Source organism: Natator depressus, chromosome 15 (assembly GCF_965152275.1).
Source record: "Natator depressus isolate rNatDep1 chromosome 15, rNatDep2.hap1, whole genome shotgun sequence".
In the NCBI taxonomy this organism is placed as follows: domain Eukaryota; kingdom Metazoa; phylum Chordata; order Testudines; family Cheloniidae; genus Natator; species Natator depressus.
Window position 1 is genome coordinate 21,103,042 of NC_134248.1, and position 15,531 is coordinate 21,118,572.

At 43.7% G+C, this 15,531-nt stretch overlaps 1 protein-coding gene across 18 annotated transcripts in view; it reads left to right on the forward strand.

The window, feature by feature from the left end:
• RIMBP2 (RIMS binding protein 2) overlaps positions 1–15,531 on the forward strand; it is a 277,138-nt gene that overhangs the window by 221,736 nt on the left and 39,871 nt on the right. For all 18 annotated transcript variants that reach the window (XM_074972300.1, XM_074972299.1, XM_074972303.1 and 15 more), the window contains 2 exons: positions 1,907–2,719; positions 15,160–15,311. In XM_074972300.1, coding sequence (XP_074828401.1) covers positions 1,907–2,719; positions 15,160–15,311 — 965 coding nt within the window. The remainder of the gene's footprint in view (positions 1–1,906; positions 2,720–15,159; positions 15,312–15,531) is intronic.

The following is a 15,531-nucleotide window of genomic DNA, read 5'->3' on the forward strand; positions in this document are numbered from 1 at the left end:
TGGACTCCCAGCACGAGAACAGTGGGGCTGCATCTAAACAGCAAAGCAATAGGGTTTGAACCCTGAGTCCTGGCTTGACTCAGGCTCAGACCCACCACCCCCGTGGGATCCGGGGTCTGAGCCCTGGGTTAGTGTGGTTTGTGTGTAGACAGAAGAGAGGTTAGGCTTGAGCCTTAGTTTGAACCCTGGGCTTACCTTGCGGTGTAGACATACTCATTGACTACAGTGGGATTGCATATCAGGAAAATTACATACATGATTGTGTCCTGCAGAACTGGGGCCTTGGTTTCTTTTATTTTTGCTTCCCATGGGAAGTTATGTACGAGACAACACATGTTGATCCACTTTTTAACTTGCCTAATAATAATGTAATACCTACATTTAAGGCTGGGCATGTGTTTCATGAACATTAACAATGATAAACCAGTTGATAAGTAATTTCATTATCTAAATATATCAACTTCATTTGTACCTCAGATAACTCAGTATTAGCTAGTGACAAAACAGATTATTTGGTGGCCTAAATGAAAACTATAGACTTTTGCTAATACGCATTTTGAACTCAGAAAGACCCACCAATGTGCGGTATTTCACGAATGAAATCCAATTAGCAGTCGCTGAGACATGCTCGTATACAAATATGACTACACAGGCAATCAGGGGTCCCCATTGAAATGAATCCTTGTGGTCAAGGCACTGGACTGGGACTCAGGAGACCTGGGTTCAATTTCTGGCTCTGCCACAGACTCCCTGGGTGACTCAGGGTATGTCTCTTAGTCTCTCGGTGCCTTACTTACTCACGTCTAAAATAGGGATGATGATACAGTCTTTGTCTGTCTTGTCTATTTGGACTTTTAGCTCTTTTGGACAAGGATCATCTCTTATTGTGTAATTCTACAATGCCTAGAGCTACGTGGCCCTGATCTCAGCTGAGGCCTCTCAGGGCTACTGAAAGACACACAATAATAAATTCAAAGCAACTTCACAATATGAGAGATCAAATAATCCTGTTCATGTTGCTTGAATCCTGGGTTGTGTTGTATGCCTGAGATTCTCATGGACTTCAGTGAAAATGATTAGCACGTGGTTTAATTGCGTAACAGTAATGGAGTCTTTGTAATATGAAGGACACTGCTATTGAACCTTTGATGGGAGGTGCGGAGAGGCTATCTGCTTTAGTGTGCAGATTCCAGGCTGAGTGTATTTGGGGAATGGATATTAGCAGTATTCTACTGAGTTTTATAACCACTTGGAGCTCTCAGCTGGATCAGTAACTCAGCAGAACAAAAGAGTTGTTTTTCTTAAAGAATAATGTCTGTAGCAAGAGAGCAAAGTAAGTGAGCAAAAAGCAAAAGAAGCATAAACAGAAAACGCCCTACCTTTGGAGTTCAACCTAGTCCTTTGATTCCTGTCTGAGAAAGCAGACTTTCACAACCAGCCTCTTAAGGCACTTTTTCTGAGCCTCTCTGCCAGGGAAGGAGGACATCTGAGCTGCAGTTAACCCGTTGTTCACCAGGGACCTCTCAGTGCCTTGCAATGACCTGCAACGCAAAATATGGTTGCTTATACCTTTAAACGGGATTTTAATCAATAGCATAGCTTTGATTTAATTCATCTTCACCTAATAAAACTGATCTACAGTATTTCATATTATTTAATGTACTTCTTCAACCCAACACTACCAGAGGAGAGAGTCATCTAGAACAGCGCTACTCAAAGTGGTTGTCTGTGGACCGGTGCCGGTCCGCGAGCCATCGGCTGCCGGTCTGCGCACACATTGGAAAAAAAAATTGCCGGTCCCCCACATCAGATAGCTTGAGAAGCACTGCTCTAGAAGACAGCTTGGCCAGTAGTGTGAGAGGAGTGTTCTTTTGCAAATGATATTTGGGTTGTTCTTTCTCACCAGGTGAGCTTCTAGATGGACAAAGAGGACTGGTCCCTTCAAACTTTGTGGATTTCGTTCAAGATAATGAGTCCCGTTTGTCAAGCACCGTAGGCAGCGAGCAGGATCAGAATGTTATCAACCATTCGGGTCATGCTTTGGAAGGAGATAGTCTACTGGAGCTCAATCCGCCGAGTCACACAGAGTCCAGTGTAATCAACAATGGCACGGGAACTCTTGATATGAACATTGATGAAATTGGAGAAGACATTGTGCCTTATCCTAGAAAAATCACCCTTATTAAACAACTAGCCAAAAGTGTTATTGTGGGCTGGGAGCCACCAGTAGTGCCACCTGGATGGGGAACCATTAATAGCTACAATGTCCTGGTCGACAAAGAAATACGGATGAATGTGTCCTTTGGAAGCAGAACTAAAGCTCTTATAGAAAAACTTAACACTGCTACTTGCACATACCGAATATCAATTCAGAGCATTACGAGCAGGGGTACCTCAGATGAGCTACTGTGCACTTTGTTAGTTGGGAAGGATGTAATTGTAGCACCCTCTCATCTTAAGGTGGACAACATAACCCAGATTTCCGCTGAGCTGTCCTGGCTTCCTACCAATAGTAACTACAGTCACATGATCTTTCTGAATGAAGAAGAGTTCGACATTGTCAAGTCTGCTAGCTACAAGTACCAGTTTTTTAATTTGAAGCCCAACGTGGCCTACAAGGTGCAGGTCATGGCAAAGCCCCATCAGATGCCCTGGCAGCTTCCTCTGGAGCAACGGGAAAAAAAGGAAGCCTTTGTGGAATTTTCTACATTGCCAGCAGGTTTGATATTTTTTTTCCTGTCCCTTAACTTTGCAATACAATTGCTCTAGAAATGCCAGGTGCACCAAGACTAGTCCAAATAAAACTCCTTTAGTTCTGAATCCTCCTCATGCACAAAAATAGTAATGTAAAGCATTCCTTCCCACTGTTGTATATTAATTAATAGTATAGACCATGATCCTGCCTTCGGAGTTGCCCGTGTAGGTTCAGTTGCAGCAAGGCCGTAGTTCGTCGTCGTTGTTGGTATCTGTGTGTACCATCACATATTTCTCAGTCTCAACGCGCTGAAAAGTCAGGAGGTTTTATTAATAATGATCTAAAGTTGGTCTGATTCCACTGAACTTAATGGGTTTTAACTAATCTGTGATTTTAGAAAATGAAAATCAGACATTTACTAAGTAAATACATTTTGCACATCTTAAGTAACAAACAAGAGCTGAGTGGCTTGCAACAAAGCTCCTGAACCTTGGCATCTCACAGTGATAATTGCTTTTCTAATGAGATTTCTATTATGTTACTAAAAATACTTCACTGCCAAGAGTGGTAAATTAGCATAATTGAAGTATGCCAAGTTGCATAATCCTGCAGTTATTTGTGCCATGACTTCTGTGAGGGATTGGAGGAGAAGTAAATACTAACTGATATTAAAGAGATCATCATTTTTAAAAAATGGATAACATTTGAACTGTTTTCTGCACCTGCGGCTCTGGTTCAGATTGGTACAAAGCTCCTAGTAATTGAAAAATACTTGTGATATTAGAATTACAGGGGTCTTGTCCATCAACATTTTCCTAACGCTAAGGCCCGATTCTGCAACCCTTACATGAAGTAACACTTCCTCACCTTAGTGGTTCTGCTAATTGAGCTTAACGGGCCCACAGTATTAAAATGTAGTAGACAATGTTTCATTTTATAAAAGCCTAGAAATTAGAGATGGAAAAATCCTTGTAGGGCATCTCTAGTTCATCCCTGTCCAGCTACTACACCATTGTCCACTCCTCTGTGTAGAGACTGGGGTGTTTCAGGAAGATACCCCTGCCAGATTATAAATTAGAGACAGCCAAGTTTATCATCATCATTGAGCCCATAAGTACTGTGTTCATTTATGCTGCACGTTCAGCGCCTGCACAGAATAACCTCCCTGGGTTTCTAATTGATCAACCTATAGAAATGTGAATAGCTACCGATTTTAATGCCATTTTCTTTGCTTACAGTTAATATTTCTGTAGTGCTTTTCAGCCGTAGATCTGAAAGCACTTTACAAAGGTGGGTCAGTATCTTTATTCCCATAGGGAAAATTGAAGCACAGAGATGCTAACTGTTTTCCAAGATCACGCAGCTAGTCAGCAGAAGCACAGGGAGTAGAACTCAGCTCTCCTGATTCCCGTCTGGGGCCCTGTCCACAGGCACAACTTGAATTTTTAAAGCTAATAAATCTGACAGACTTTAAAAAGCAAGGGGTAGTTGGCTGTGTTATTCCATGTTGTGTTTGATTACCAACGTTTGAGCGACGTTATCAAACTTGCCCCAGCAACTGAAGGAGACCAAGGAATGGTTCAGAAATGAAGCTGAAATGATGTAACACAAAATGGTTTGTAAGGACAGTCACAGCATCAGTGGTATGTGTGACGTGAGCAGCAGCACGATCCAGAGATCATTGCCAACAATATCTGAAAGAATTCAAACACCTCTCCAGTGAGGAACACCACTAATAAAGACAATGGCAAGAATCCACCTGCACTGCAATGCAGTTGCTTTCCTTCGTTCATCTACCTACTAGAAGGAGCCATTTGCAAGGAGAGAACTCCTCATCTACTTAGACTTTCAGAGGACTGACTGCCTTGGATGTGGTTCAGAGGAGAGATGGACTACATGTGGCTCATGGTGAGTGAAATTTCAGTCCAATGGCATGTACTGTTCTGTGACTTGATTGACTGCCTGTTGTGATAAGATTTCCGCAAAGTAACTGGAGTCGATTCTGTCTTCCCCCCTCGGTTTACGTATAAGGAGACATGCAGGATAATAGCGGTGCCGGGTAGGCTGCCAGTAGGATTGTAACTCAACGGTTTTGAAAGTGCATTGGTTTATAACTTTGCACAAAAATATCCTCAGCTCAGGCATGAATTGTGTTGTAAGAAATGCAGCTTTAAATCATTTTGGTAGCTTGTAAAGAGTAACATAAAAGACAGCTTGGACTCTTTGGTCACTTCCACAAACACTGGGCTTGATTTCCCACCCCCCCCCAACCTTCCTGCGGGGGGTGTATTATGCACACCCGTACGCCCACAGGGACAGCTCTGCAGGAATGTGCATTTATTGCTGTGTGAGGGCAGGTGGCAGCGCTGCCTATACCTTGTGCAGGAGGGGAGGGGGACTGGCAGATGTAAACTCTACTGCACTGCCTTTTATATTGTGTGGTGCACAGCCTGGGGCGGGGAGGCTAACAGGAGGTGCAAGGTGGAGCTAGGGGCTGTTCGGGCAGGGCATGCAGCAGGGAGAGTGAACAGTGTCCCTCCAGTACTCGGAGGGCGGGGGACGACAACCCAGTCTTGCCCATCCCTAGGTGCTGCTCTTCACCTCTTTCCCTCTCTGACTGCTGGGGACTCCCTGCTGGCTCTCCCTGCTGCTGCCCTGCCCTGGCCCGGACACCTGGTCAGCTGCAGCCTCATGTCATTTAAACCCTCCCGAGCCCATGGGAGTGAGTGGCTCTGGGCAGGAGGAATAGAGGCTGCAGAGTCCAGCCCCTATCCGTTCCATGCTGCTGTGCCATGGGCTTCTCTGGGGATGGAGCCAGCTGGGTCCTGTCACCGCCTTGGGAGTGAGCTGTCAGGTCCCCTTGCTGAGCCACTTTGTGCCCCAGACGGGTTGGTTATGCGACTCCCATGGAGAGGGCGGGTGCAGCAAAAAAAGCTGAGGAACCTCTACCCTACAGGAGCCAGCAGAGGCTGCCCAGGTGATGCTCTGAATCAGTACATCTGGATGCTGTGGCCCCTGCCTGGCTGACTATCATAGTGAGTTACATACTATGGACCATATCATGGCATCATACTGGCATAGGATTTTGGCTCATCCAACCCTTCTCTGCGCAGGTGTGTAAATTCCAATGACATTACTGGTGGTAACACAGACATACTTTCCCAAGGGGGAATTGTTACCTCTGTATGTGTGCATTGGAAGCCCTATTAGCAGAGAAATAGTTTCAGGTTCAACTCTGAATTGTTTTGCTTTGTGAGTTCAAGTCACTCTCTCAACATTATCTGTATTTCATATGCTGAACATAGAAGAAAGTGCTGCTTAATAGTATAGGTCCAAATCCCGAGGGCCTTCCTTGGCTTTTACTCTGTCTTACTAGGGCAAATTTCTGTTGAAGTGTAGGAATTTGCCTGAGAGCTGATCTATCTTGAAAATTGACAGCGGCGTAGCTATTCCTCCCAATCCACACCCCTGAGAGACACAGCTATACTGACCTAAGCCCTGGTGTAGACAGCGCTAGGTCAACGGAAGAATTCTTCCATTGACCTAGCTACCGACTCTGAGGGAGGTGGATTAACTATAGCAACAGCAGAACCCCTCCCGTTGCTGCAGTGAGAGTCTATGCTACAGCAGTGCTGCAGGCGTGGTTCTGTAGCGATTTAAGTGTACACATACCCTAAGTAAGGATGGGGTCAGAATGAAGGATCTGAGGAGATTTAGCCCACAGATATCCCCATACCATTTTCTCTACAGCAGTAACTGAGTACAGTCCATTTCTTTAGCAATCTGAAGTGTTCCCATAATATCTCTTTTCATCATAAAGACCAGTGAAAGAAGAGAAGGTAGCTTGACCGTTCACCCACAAAACACAGCAAGGAAGAGGACTGTATACATTGAAGAGACCCACTTAGAGACAACTTCCCAGTCCCAAATGCTATACAAAGCTAGCCAAATAAGCATGCTGTGATGGTGCCTATGAATATGGTACTTTCAATAACCAAGGAGAGTAAATTGCAGCAAGGGGAAGAAACTTGGCATGTGACACTTAGGGCTGTGTGGAATATTTGTATCAAAATAGAAACTGTCAGAATGGAAGGTTTGTGCATTTTATCGTAATGTCCAGTTTTGCTTTAAAAAGCCCCAAATGTATTTGAAATTATATGGACTGTATGTAGCTCACTGGACCTGATCCTGCATGGCATCAGTTGAAGTCATTGAATGGGAATCGGATAAGGCCAGTTAGTGGCTAGGGGGCCTCATCAACCCTTCCGCACCTGAGAGACATCCCTGGTGAAAATGCTCACCAAATTTCACTGTACTCAGTGCTGATGACACTACGTGTCCGGCTCTAAGCTGTGTAGCTCTTTGTCTCCCCCTAGTGGCTAGATTATGTAAAGTGGTTTCAGGCAGCTACTGCATAGGAGCTAACAGGCAGCAAAAACTCATGCTTTGAGATCCAGGTGCCCCAGGGTCAGTTGCAGCAGATGACCCAACCAGGGGCATTGTTGCAAATCCATGTCAGTTTCTGATTGTTTCACAGTGAAGTAAAATTGCCCATGATGAACAGCTAACAGTTTGGTTCTTGAATTTCAGCATTATAGATATTGAAACAAAGGGAGAGATCTCTGTGAAATAAGGGACAGAAATAGAAGTTAAAATTACAGCATGTTTCATGTTTTTCTCTTGCAGGTATTACCAGCAGTAAGCAACCATGTTTCCCTGCTTCTAAACCCCAGGTAAAAGGAGGAGAAAGTGAACATGGATGGAAAGAAAGTCACATGTCTTAATAGGGCTGTTCTTACCATCTTATATGTACTGATTTACTCTGTGACCCTGGACTGTTCCCCCACCTAAACCACAACCTTATGATCTATAGTGTTAAGGAACTTATTTCAAAGATTATTTTAAAAGATGCTGAGAAAGTAATAAAGATAGTTTGTCTGAAGGGCACATTGTTATTGTGCTGCTTTGAGGAAAGATGCATATGTGTGAGTAGGTGTCCCAGGGTCTAGTGCTGCCATAGCGAATGTCAGTTTTAGTAGACAGTGCAGAGTGAAGCACAGCATAAATGGCCACAGGCAGCTGTTAACTTTCATGCTGGCATTTTCCAAAGGGCTTCAAAGGTGCCTACTGGTGAATAGATGGTGTTACTTCCTTGGAAGGCTGGAAAGCCTCACGCTCTCCTGCCCTGATCAGTAGTGTGTACCCTCTCAAGGGAAAACCATTTGTACGGGGTAATAGTGGTTCTTACAGCTGATCACAGACAAGAGACTTTCTGGAAACTAAAAATGGGGGAAAAATGTGCTATGTGAATTCTTAGCAAGCTGAACAAGGCAACCAGCCACGTTCCAGAGCAGTAGAGGGCAACTGCCTTCAAATACAGGACCAAGAGGGGCTGTCCCTCACTGATTCCGGTCATAGCACAAAAAGTCATATGCTTGCATGGTTAATGCTTGAAAATACACATCCTCTTTATCTGGTCAACAGCTTTTTACGTGACTCTGTAGTGCTGCAAAGGTTGGTCTTTAGTTCTTGGTCCAGCGGAGTACTTAAGCATGTGCTTAAATTTAAACACTGATTGGTCCTTTGCTCCCTCCCCTCCTTTAATTTAAACTTTTGGCTGGATCTTTTGGAGCCTCTTGCTCTTCTTGCTCCACTTTAGCTGCCTGCCCCACCTTCCCTCCATGTCGTCGTAGTATAGGAACTTTGTTTTTAGGAAAAAGAAAAGGAATACTAGTGGCACCTTGGAGACTAACCAATACAGACTAACATGGCTGCTACTCTGAAACCTGTGTTTTTAGGATATCTGGTCTGACCAATCACCAATTTTAGGTTCAAGAAGGAGTTTTCCATTGGGGCCAAATTGGCAGCGGTCTGGTGGGTTTTTTCACCTGTCAGCTTCTAGGAGGCACAGTTAGATTAAATAGGAGTAGGATTTAGGCATTAGTCATTTGTGTTAATGTTTAGTTCATCGCAACTTGCAGCCAGTGTCCAGTGCGGATGAAAGGCGAAAGGGCCAGTTCCCAGAACTAAGACACCTGGAATTTTGTTGGTGGAACTTGAGCCTGTGGGAGAGGAGAGACCTGAAATCTTCACAGATGAAGGTCCCTCTTTGGTACCTTATGTCTCCCTAGCCGGGCAAAGGGTGAGAGGATTCAGAAAAGTAACCTTAATCATCGGGGTAGGCTCAGGAGAGTCTATCCTGAGTTATGGGTTATATGATGGGAGCCCTTTAACTCCTGCACTGGACTCAGTTAAATGCCTGGTATTGAGAGTTCGAGGAAATGGGGCAGCTAGAACTCCTTCTCAGTGTTATCTTAATAAACTTATGATCTGCTGCTTTAACCCATGCCTCACTCAACGGCATGTCCTAATCAGTAAACACCTGCCACAAATATTTGTGTGTCACCCATATGTATTTTATATCATTCCATTGTTTCTTCTCCTCTCACACCCTAGTGCCTTTGTTTAGCGGATTAAGCTCTTTGAAAGTGTTGATGTTACGTTAAAATAAATAAAAGAAGCCCTAGTATGCTCATCATTGTCCCTTAAAATGAATTGCCACTGTGCTTTGATGCTGATAATGGAACTGCTCAGTAACAAATGTTCCCAGGGAAAACCGCTCTTAATTTTAGCAATGAATTTGTTATTAGCGTAATCAGTCATTCACATGAAATTAGGTACAGTATAAAAACTCAAGAAACCAGCTTCTGAAGATATTACAATGCGGTGCATGTACTTTAATAGCTGTGTGACATGGCTAAGCATAATTAACAATTGGCACTAGCTGAATTGTTTTGGATTGACAAACTCCCATATAGGCAGAAGTTGCACACATTGCCTTGTGCTTAATTCAGCCACTGTTAAGGCTTTGATTCTCCATGTAGTTTGATCAGAACTTCAGGAGAAGTTCATTGGTTTTAAAAAATAGCACTATTTTCATCCCTTTTAGCAGGTATTATTGGGAATTCAATTAGCAGCTAAAGAAAGTTGCCATTTAATTCACAGGGAAGGACAAAATTCTGAATGAGATTGGAGGGAGAGGGAAACAAGACCAAGGAAATATCCGTGATAGCGAAGATGTCCAGAGATGGACAGTGGAAAACAATTCGAGATTTGGAAAGATGTCCACGTGAGAAGAGATTGAAAGGATTGGGACTGTTTAATCTAGAGAGGAGACAGTTAAGAGGTGACATGATAGAAGTATCCAGAATGATGATTGATATAGAGGAGATAAATTGGACATTCCTATCTACCCTTTCTTTTAATACAAGAACAGGAGGTAGCCCATGAAACTGAAAGGTTATTTAAAACAAACAAAAGGAAATAATTGTGTTGCCTTGGGATTATTATTGTTTTTATACACAACACGTAATCAGCTGGTGGGACTCGCTGACACCAAGGCTGACATAAAGTCCTTTTAGCTGGACTTTAAAAGGAATTAGACATTTGTATGAGGACTCGTACACAAACACACATGATGCAGCATAAGCTAGCCACTTGCTGGCTTGAACTAGGGAGAAATACCTGCTATGGGAATCAAGGATATTTTGTTTCCTGTGCTTTTCACCTCCCTTTGCAAAGATCTTGAAAAAGTATTGGTGTAACTGATTTTTCTATTTTGACAAGAAGGTCAAACTGTAGCATAAACTGTAATGGAACTAAAAAGAGAACTGCAAAAATAATGCAACAGTTTTAAATCGACAAAGAGACAAACCAAGATGCTTATTCAGTAAGTTTCTGACGTTACTGCAAGTGTCATGCAGTTTCCCTGATCACCCACGTTAATACCAGTGAAGCATTCCTGGTGATCCACTAGCACTTCCATAACCATGGAAAATATCCCTTTTGGTTTATGCACTTGATGGCAAGATGGATTGGTGCTAGAATAAGGAGATGCATCCTATCTATCATCCCGCTACAGTCGGGAACCCCATTGCTTCAAATCCCCTTCTGCTATTTCCTGCCAACTGTCAAGAGTCACACTTGTGTGCAACAGAAGATGCTTGCTGGCCTTGCACATTTGAATGACAACAGTTCCCACTGTGGATTTTCAAACTGCTGACCGATAGACATCCAGCGTGATCACCGCTTGCTTTTGCACTGTCAATGCAGCTCTCTTTCCGGTGTCTCTGCGCTGGAGGGCTGGGGCAAGTTTGGCGCACAGCTCCAGGAATTCGGCCTTTCACAAGTTCTGCAAGGCCTCTGCTCATCATCCCAAATCTGCATTATCCTGTGATCCCATCACTCAGTGCTCATTTCTTGGACCCAGAAGTGCCTGTCCACTATGTGGAGTTAATCTGTGGATGCCTCCAACAACATGATACGTTTATTCGCTGTCTCCATCATCCATTCCTTGTCCTCTGGCATCTCGTCTTCGTCATCAGATCACCAGTTGTAGTGGTAGTTGTTGAAGCAGATACAGGGGTATCATGTGTCCTGTGTTAGCAACAGACATGAGAAGCTATGACAGAGTCATGCGCTAAGCTATACAGAGTCGCTTCTGCTGGAGAGATAGCAGAGATTAAAAAGCAGTACAGGAAACTGGGGGAAGTTTTTACAAGGCACAAAAATTATGGGCTAGAATAACCATGATGGGATGGAGAAAGTGGCATTGTGGGAACTTCACCCCTAGCTTTCAGAAATCCCTGGGTGAATTGCTGGTATCCTACAAAGCACTGCAAAAATCTCCCACAAGGCATTACACCGGAGTAAGGTACCTACCCGTGATGCACCAGATCATCTCTTGATGCGACAAGTTATTGTGAGGTGCTGTGCAGCATCAGTGCAAGCTGCCAAGTGCATGGGCTCAAGCGACAGTCATGCAGCTGCTGACTTTTGGAAGCTGACAGAGCATCAGACTCCCACGCTTCGTAGTGTAGACACAGCCACAGGAGGCAGGCTTAACTTTAAGCATGAGAGCAATCCTTCTGACGTCTGGGATTACAGACATGCTAAAGTGAGCCAGGGGTTCAAGTACTTTGCTGAATCAGGGCCATGGAAAAATTCAAACGAGTAACCTACTGTAATCTGGTCTAGATGTCTGTTACCCGCCACGTGAGCCGGTCAGTTTTAAAAGTTGCTCACCCAACGACTCCTCCACACCGCTGATCGATTTGGCTGACTCATTCCCACCAGTGTGATGGAGCCAGTTTAATGTGTGTGTGTCTGTGTTGGGGGCAGGGGGGTCTTACGCACTGAGGTGGTGACTAACTGCCTGATTTTCATGTGCTGGGTACCCCCATTTCATACAAACTTCTTGTGGAGTTTTAAGTGCACCTCTTAAAAGCAGGCCCTGGAGGTGTAAATTCTGTGGTGTTTGTATTAGGGCCTGTGAGGTTATTAAATATACTTAGCCGAGAGGACACTCATTATAAACCACATATTCCTCAGCCTTTGGCAAACACAGCGATTGTGATTATACTTACAATTAAAGACAAAACCCTACAAAGTGCTTATTTAAAACGCAGGTTTCATGACTGACTGCCGCCCGCATGGAGCTATGAATTAGTACAAGTCTCAAGAGGTTCTTTGGGTTGTGATGGACGGATGTGAAAACTGAACAGCTCTCCTTTGCCTTGCTGGCTGAGCCGTAAGGAATTGACTTGCACTGGAGAAGCTGAAATAGCCACCGCATCTTTCAGTGTAAAAATTTCCTGTCCCCCTCTCCTCTCCTCAGCTGTGGTTTCCCGCGAACTGGAAGGTTGGCTTGCACGTGGACTTTGCTCACAGAAGCACTACAAGCAAGCACCGCTGTAGTCAAAGAACCACCTTGCTAACCAAAAACACAGGAGAAAAGACACAGCATGGATCACGCCATATTTATTTTTACGGGGGGGGGAGGGGAGGGAGTGCGCTAAGAGGCTGTTTAGTTGTCTCTGACCGTACCTAAGTAAAGCCCCCTTCTGCCTATAATGGCCTGAACTGTAACGAAATGGCTACAGTGTGTACTGATGCCCTCTAGAGGACAGAACTTGGTAACATCGATGGCCCTGTTGGCTTTTTGCCAGCTTCCCAAAACCCATGTTTTACCTAGTTTACAGCTTCATCATTTTCTTTTCTCTGAAAATGAGTGCACACAGGAACGACATGTGTTGGTTCTTGTGTTGCCCTTGATAGAGGAATTGAAATTGGTTGTGCTAAGTTCTATGGCGAAAAAAAGAAATTTGCAACTGCTCAGCTGTGTCCTCCACCAGCAATTCCAGAAAGCTTTGCAAGCTTTTTAACGTGATAAACTTACCAGGATTTGACAGTTAAATTAACACAACGGGCTTTATGAAATATACATGAACTAATAATCTCCAAGATATTTTTACTTTGGGTTTCCAGCCAACACGGGGCTATTTATAGTAGGTTCAGTAATGTGTTTTAGTTAGGGATGTACTGAACATGCTAGTAGGTTAATATACTTTAAATGCCTTAAAAGGCTGAGTTTTGGTTTAATTTTTTTTTCCAGTGCAGAGTGGAGGCTTTGAGCCTAATTCTCATGTACACTATGAGAACAGGATTCAGCCTGCCCCTTTCATCCCTCTGGCCCCTCCAATACACAGCCTTTCACAAGGCGCAGTTACAGTCTATCCCCAGCCATGGTCCATCCCATCCTTTATAAAGCCATAGCCCCATGTCCTTGGATTTGGCTGGCATTCTGTGTGTCTCTTGACACAAGCTTTCTTCTGGACTTCTGCATTCACCATTTTAATTTTTTTCTTTACAAATGAAACCACGATTGTGTCCAAAATGGCAGGTAATATGAAAAGTTATTCTCTGCATAATAAAAATGACAGTAAGTAGCCCATGTATTATTTTTAAAATGGAGCTGTATTCTGTAAGGCATATTACTCAAGGAATTTCTGCAGGCAAAGGACCCCCATGTTGTGTTTTTCTCAGCAAGAAGCAATCTGATACAGTGCATGGTGCTTCTGAATTTCATGCAATAGCTGGTTTGAAATGTTTTCCTGTCCTCCGCCCTCACAGCCCTCCCACAATACCCACTAAGCGGAAAAGAAATCAGTAATATTTGCAGTAAGATGGTGTCTAATATAGGCACTATTCCAGCCCTTCCTTGCAGCAGCCTTCCAGGTATCACTGATGCAGAACAAAGGGCATGTGATTATGTACAGTAGAACCTCAGAGTTAAGAATAACAGAGTTATGAACTGACCGGTCAACCACACACCTCATTTAGAACTGGAAGTACGCAATCAGGCAGCAGCAAAGACCAAATATAAATAAATAAAAAAGCAAGTACAGTACAGTGTTAAACTTAAACTGCTAAAGAAAAGGGAAAGCAAAATTTTTCTTCTGCATAGTAAAGCTTCAAAGCTTTATTAAGTCAATATTCAGTTGTAAACTTTTGAAAGAATAACCATAATGTTTTGTTCGGAGTTACGAACATTTCAGAGTTACGAACAACCCCCATTCTCGAGGTGTTCATAACGCTGAGGTTCTTCTGTACCACAAACACCAGTGTAAATCACCTAGGCGAGTTGTTTCTGCTGGTAATTAAACTAACACCAGTTTACTGCTGATATTGCAAAGGGTAAGGTGGGGAGGGATGAGGAGACAGCTGTGTATCAGCCTCACTGGTTCAGAGCACTGCTCAAATGGGTCTGTTTCGTTGTAATTTTGTTGTATTTAGCAAGTATCTCAAGAAAATTCTGGTCTGCAGGGAGCCTGGTTCGTTTCCTACCACCACCTCCTCCTCTTCATGTGCGTCTTCTACTGGTGGTGCTTTGAAATTTCAAAATCAGCTCCCAGCACGCAGTGTTCTGTACTGATCTGTGTTTCAAAGGCAAGGCCCCAGGTAGTCTGTAGCCAGTCATGACAGGTTTCCATACACACTAATGCCTCTCCTTGCCAAATTCTCCCACCACCTTTAATATTTACCTCTCCCCACATTCAGAAGAATTGAAGCATTTGTTCAAGAGCTAGGGGAAAAGGTAAGTACATGAGCAGAAACAATGTATTTCCCTTTCCATTTTGTGATTAAAACAACCGAGAGGGAGCAGGGTCTGGTAGATGGTTTCACTAGACTTCTAGGTTCATATTCGTGGCTCCATGACTAACCTGCTCTGGGATCTTGGGTAAGTCACATCACATCTCGGTGCTTTAGTTTTCCCTTCTACAAAATGGGGCTAGTGATACTTAGCTCTCCTTTGTTAAAGTGCTTTGAGAATCATGGACCCAAATTAAAAGTGATGGATTTGACCCATATATTTTCCTAATCATTATCAAAAAAAGCAAGGAAAGCCTGTCTGGCTAATGAACTCAATACAAACCTTTCCCACCGTTCAAGGTGTGAGGACAGTTAGCCCTGTTATGTATGAAAATGTATCTTCCCTATATGCAGAGAGGGTGATAAAAAATCCTCAGTAGTCAAGATTCACAGCAGACCTTGAAGTGGTCTGTCTAGTTTAAAGCATGAAACCTAAAAGAATTGAATGGTAAACAAGGCTTTTGTTCTCCTAGGTCCTCCAGCTCCACCTCAAGATATTACCATACAGGCTGGGTCCACACCAGCTACTATACAGGTGTCCTGGAAACCACCAACTCTTACATCCACAGGGACCTCCAATGGAGCAAATGTTACTGGCTATGGTGTTTATGCAAAAGGCCAAAGGGTAAGCTTTCTTTTGCTTGTTACAGTGATCAGCAGCTATAGGTGTGCAGATAGATTACCAGGTAAAGGCAGCAGTTCAAGGTTTGCTGAGTTGTTCTGGGTTTCACTGCAGCTATTTTGTCACTTCATTATTTGCCTGGTTTGTAAGTTAGCTGTGGAGTTCCTGAATGTAAACTGATCAGGAAGACATAGCTGTTCAGACATGCCTGGCGGAAGTGTTA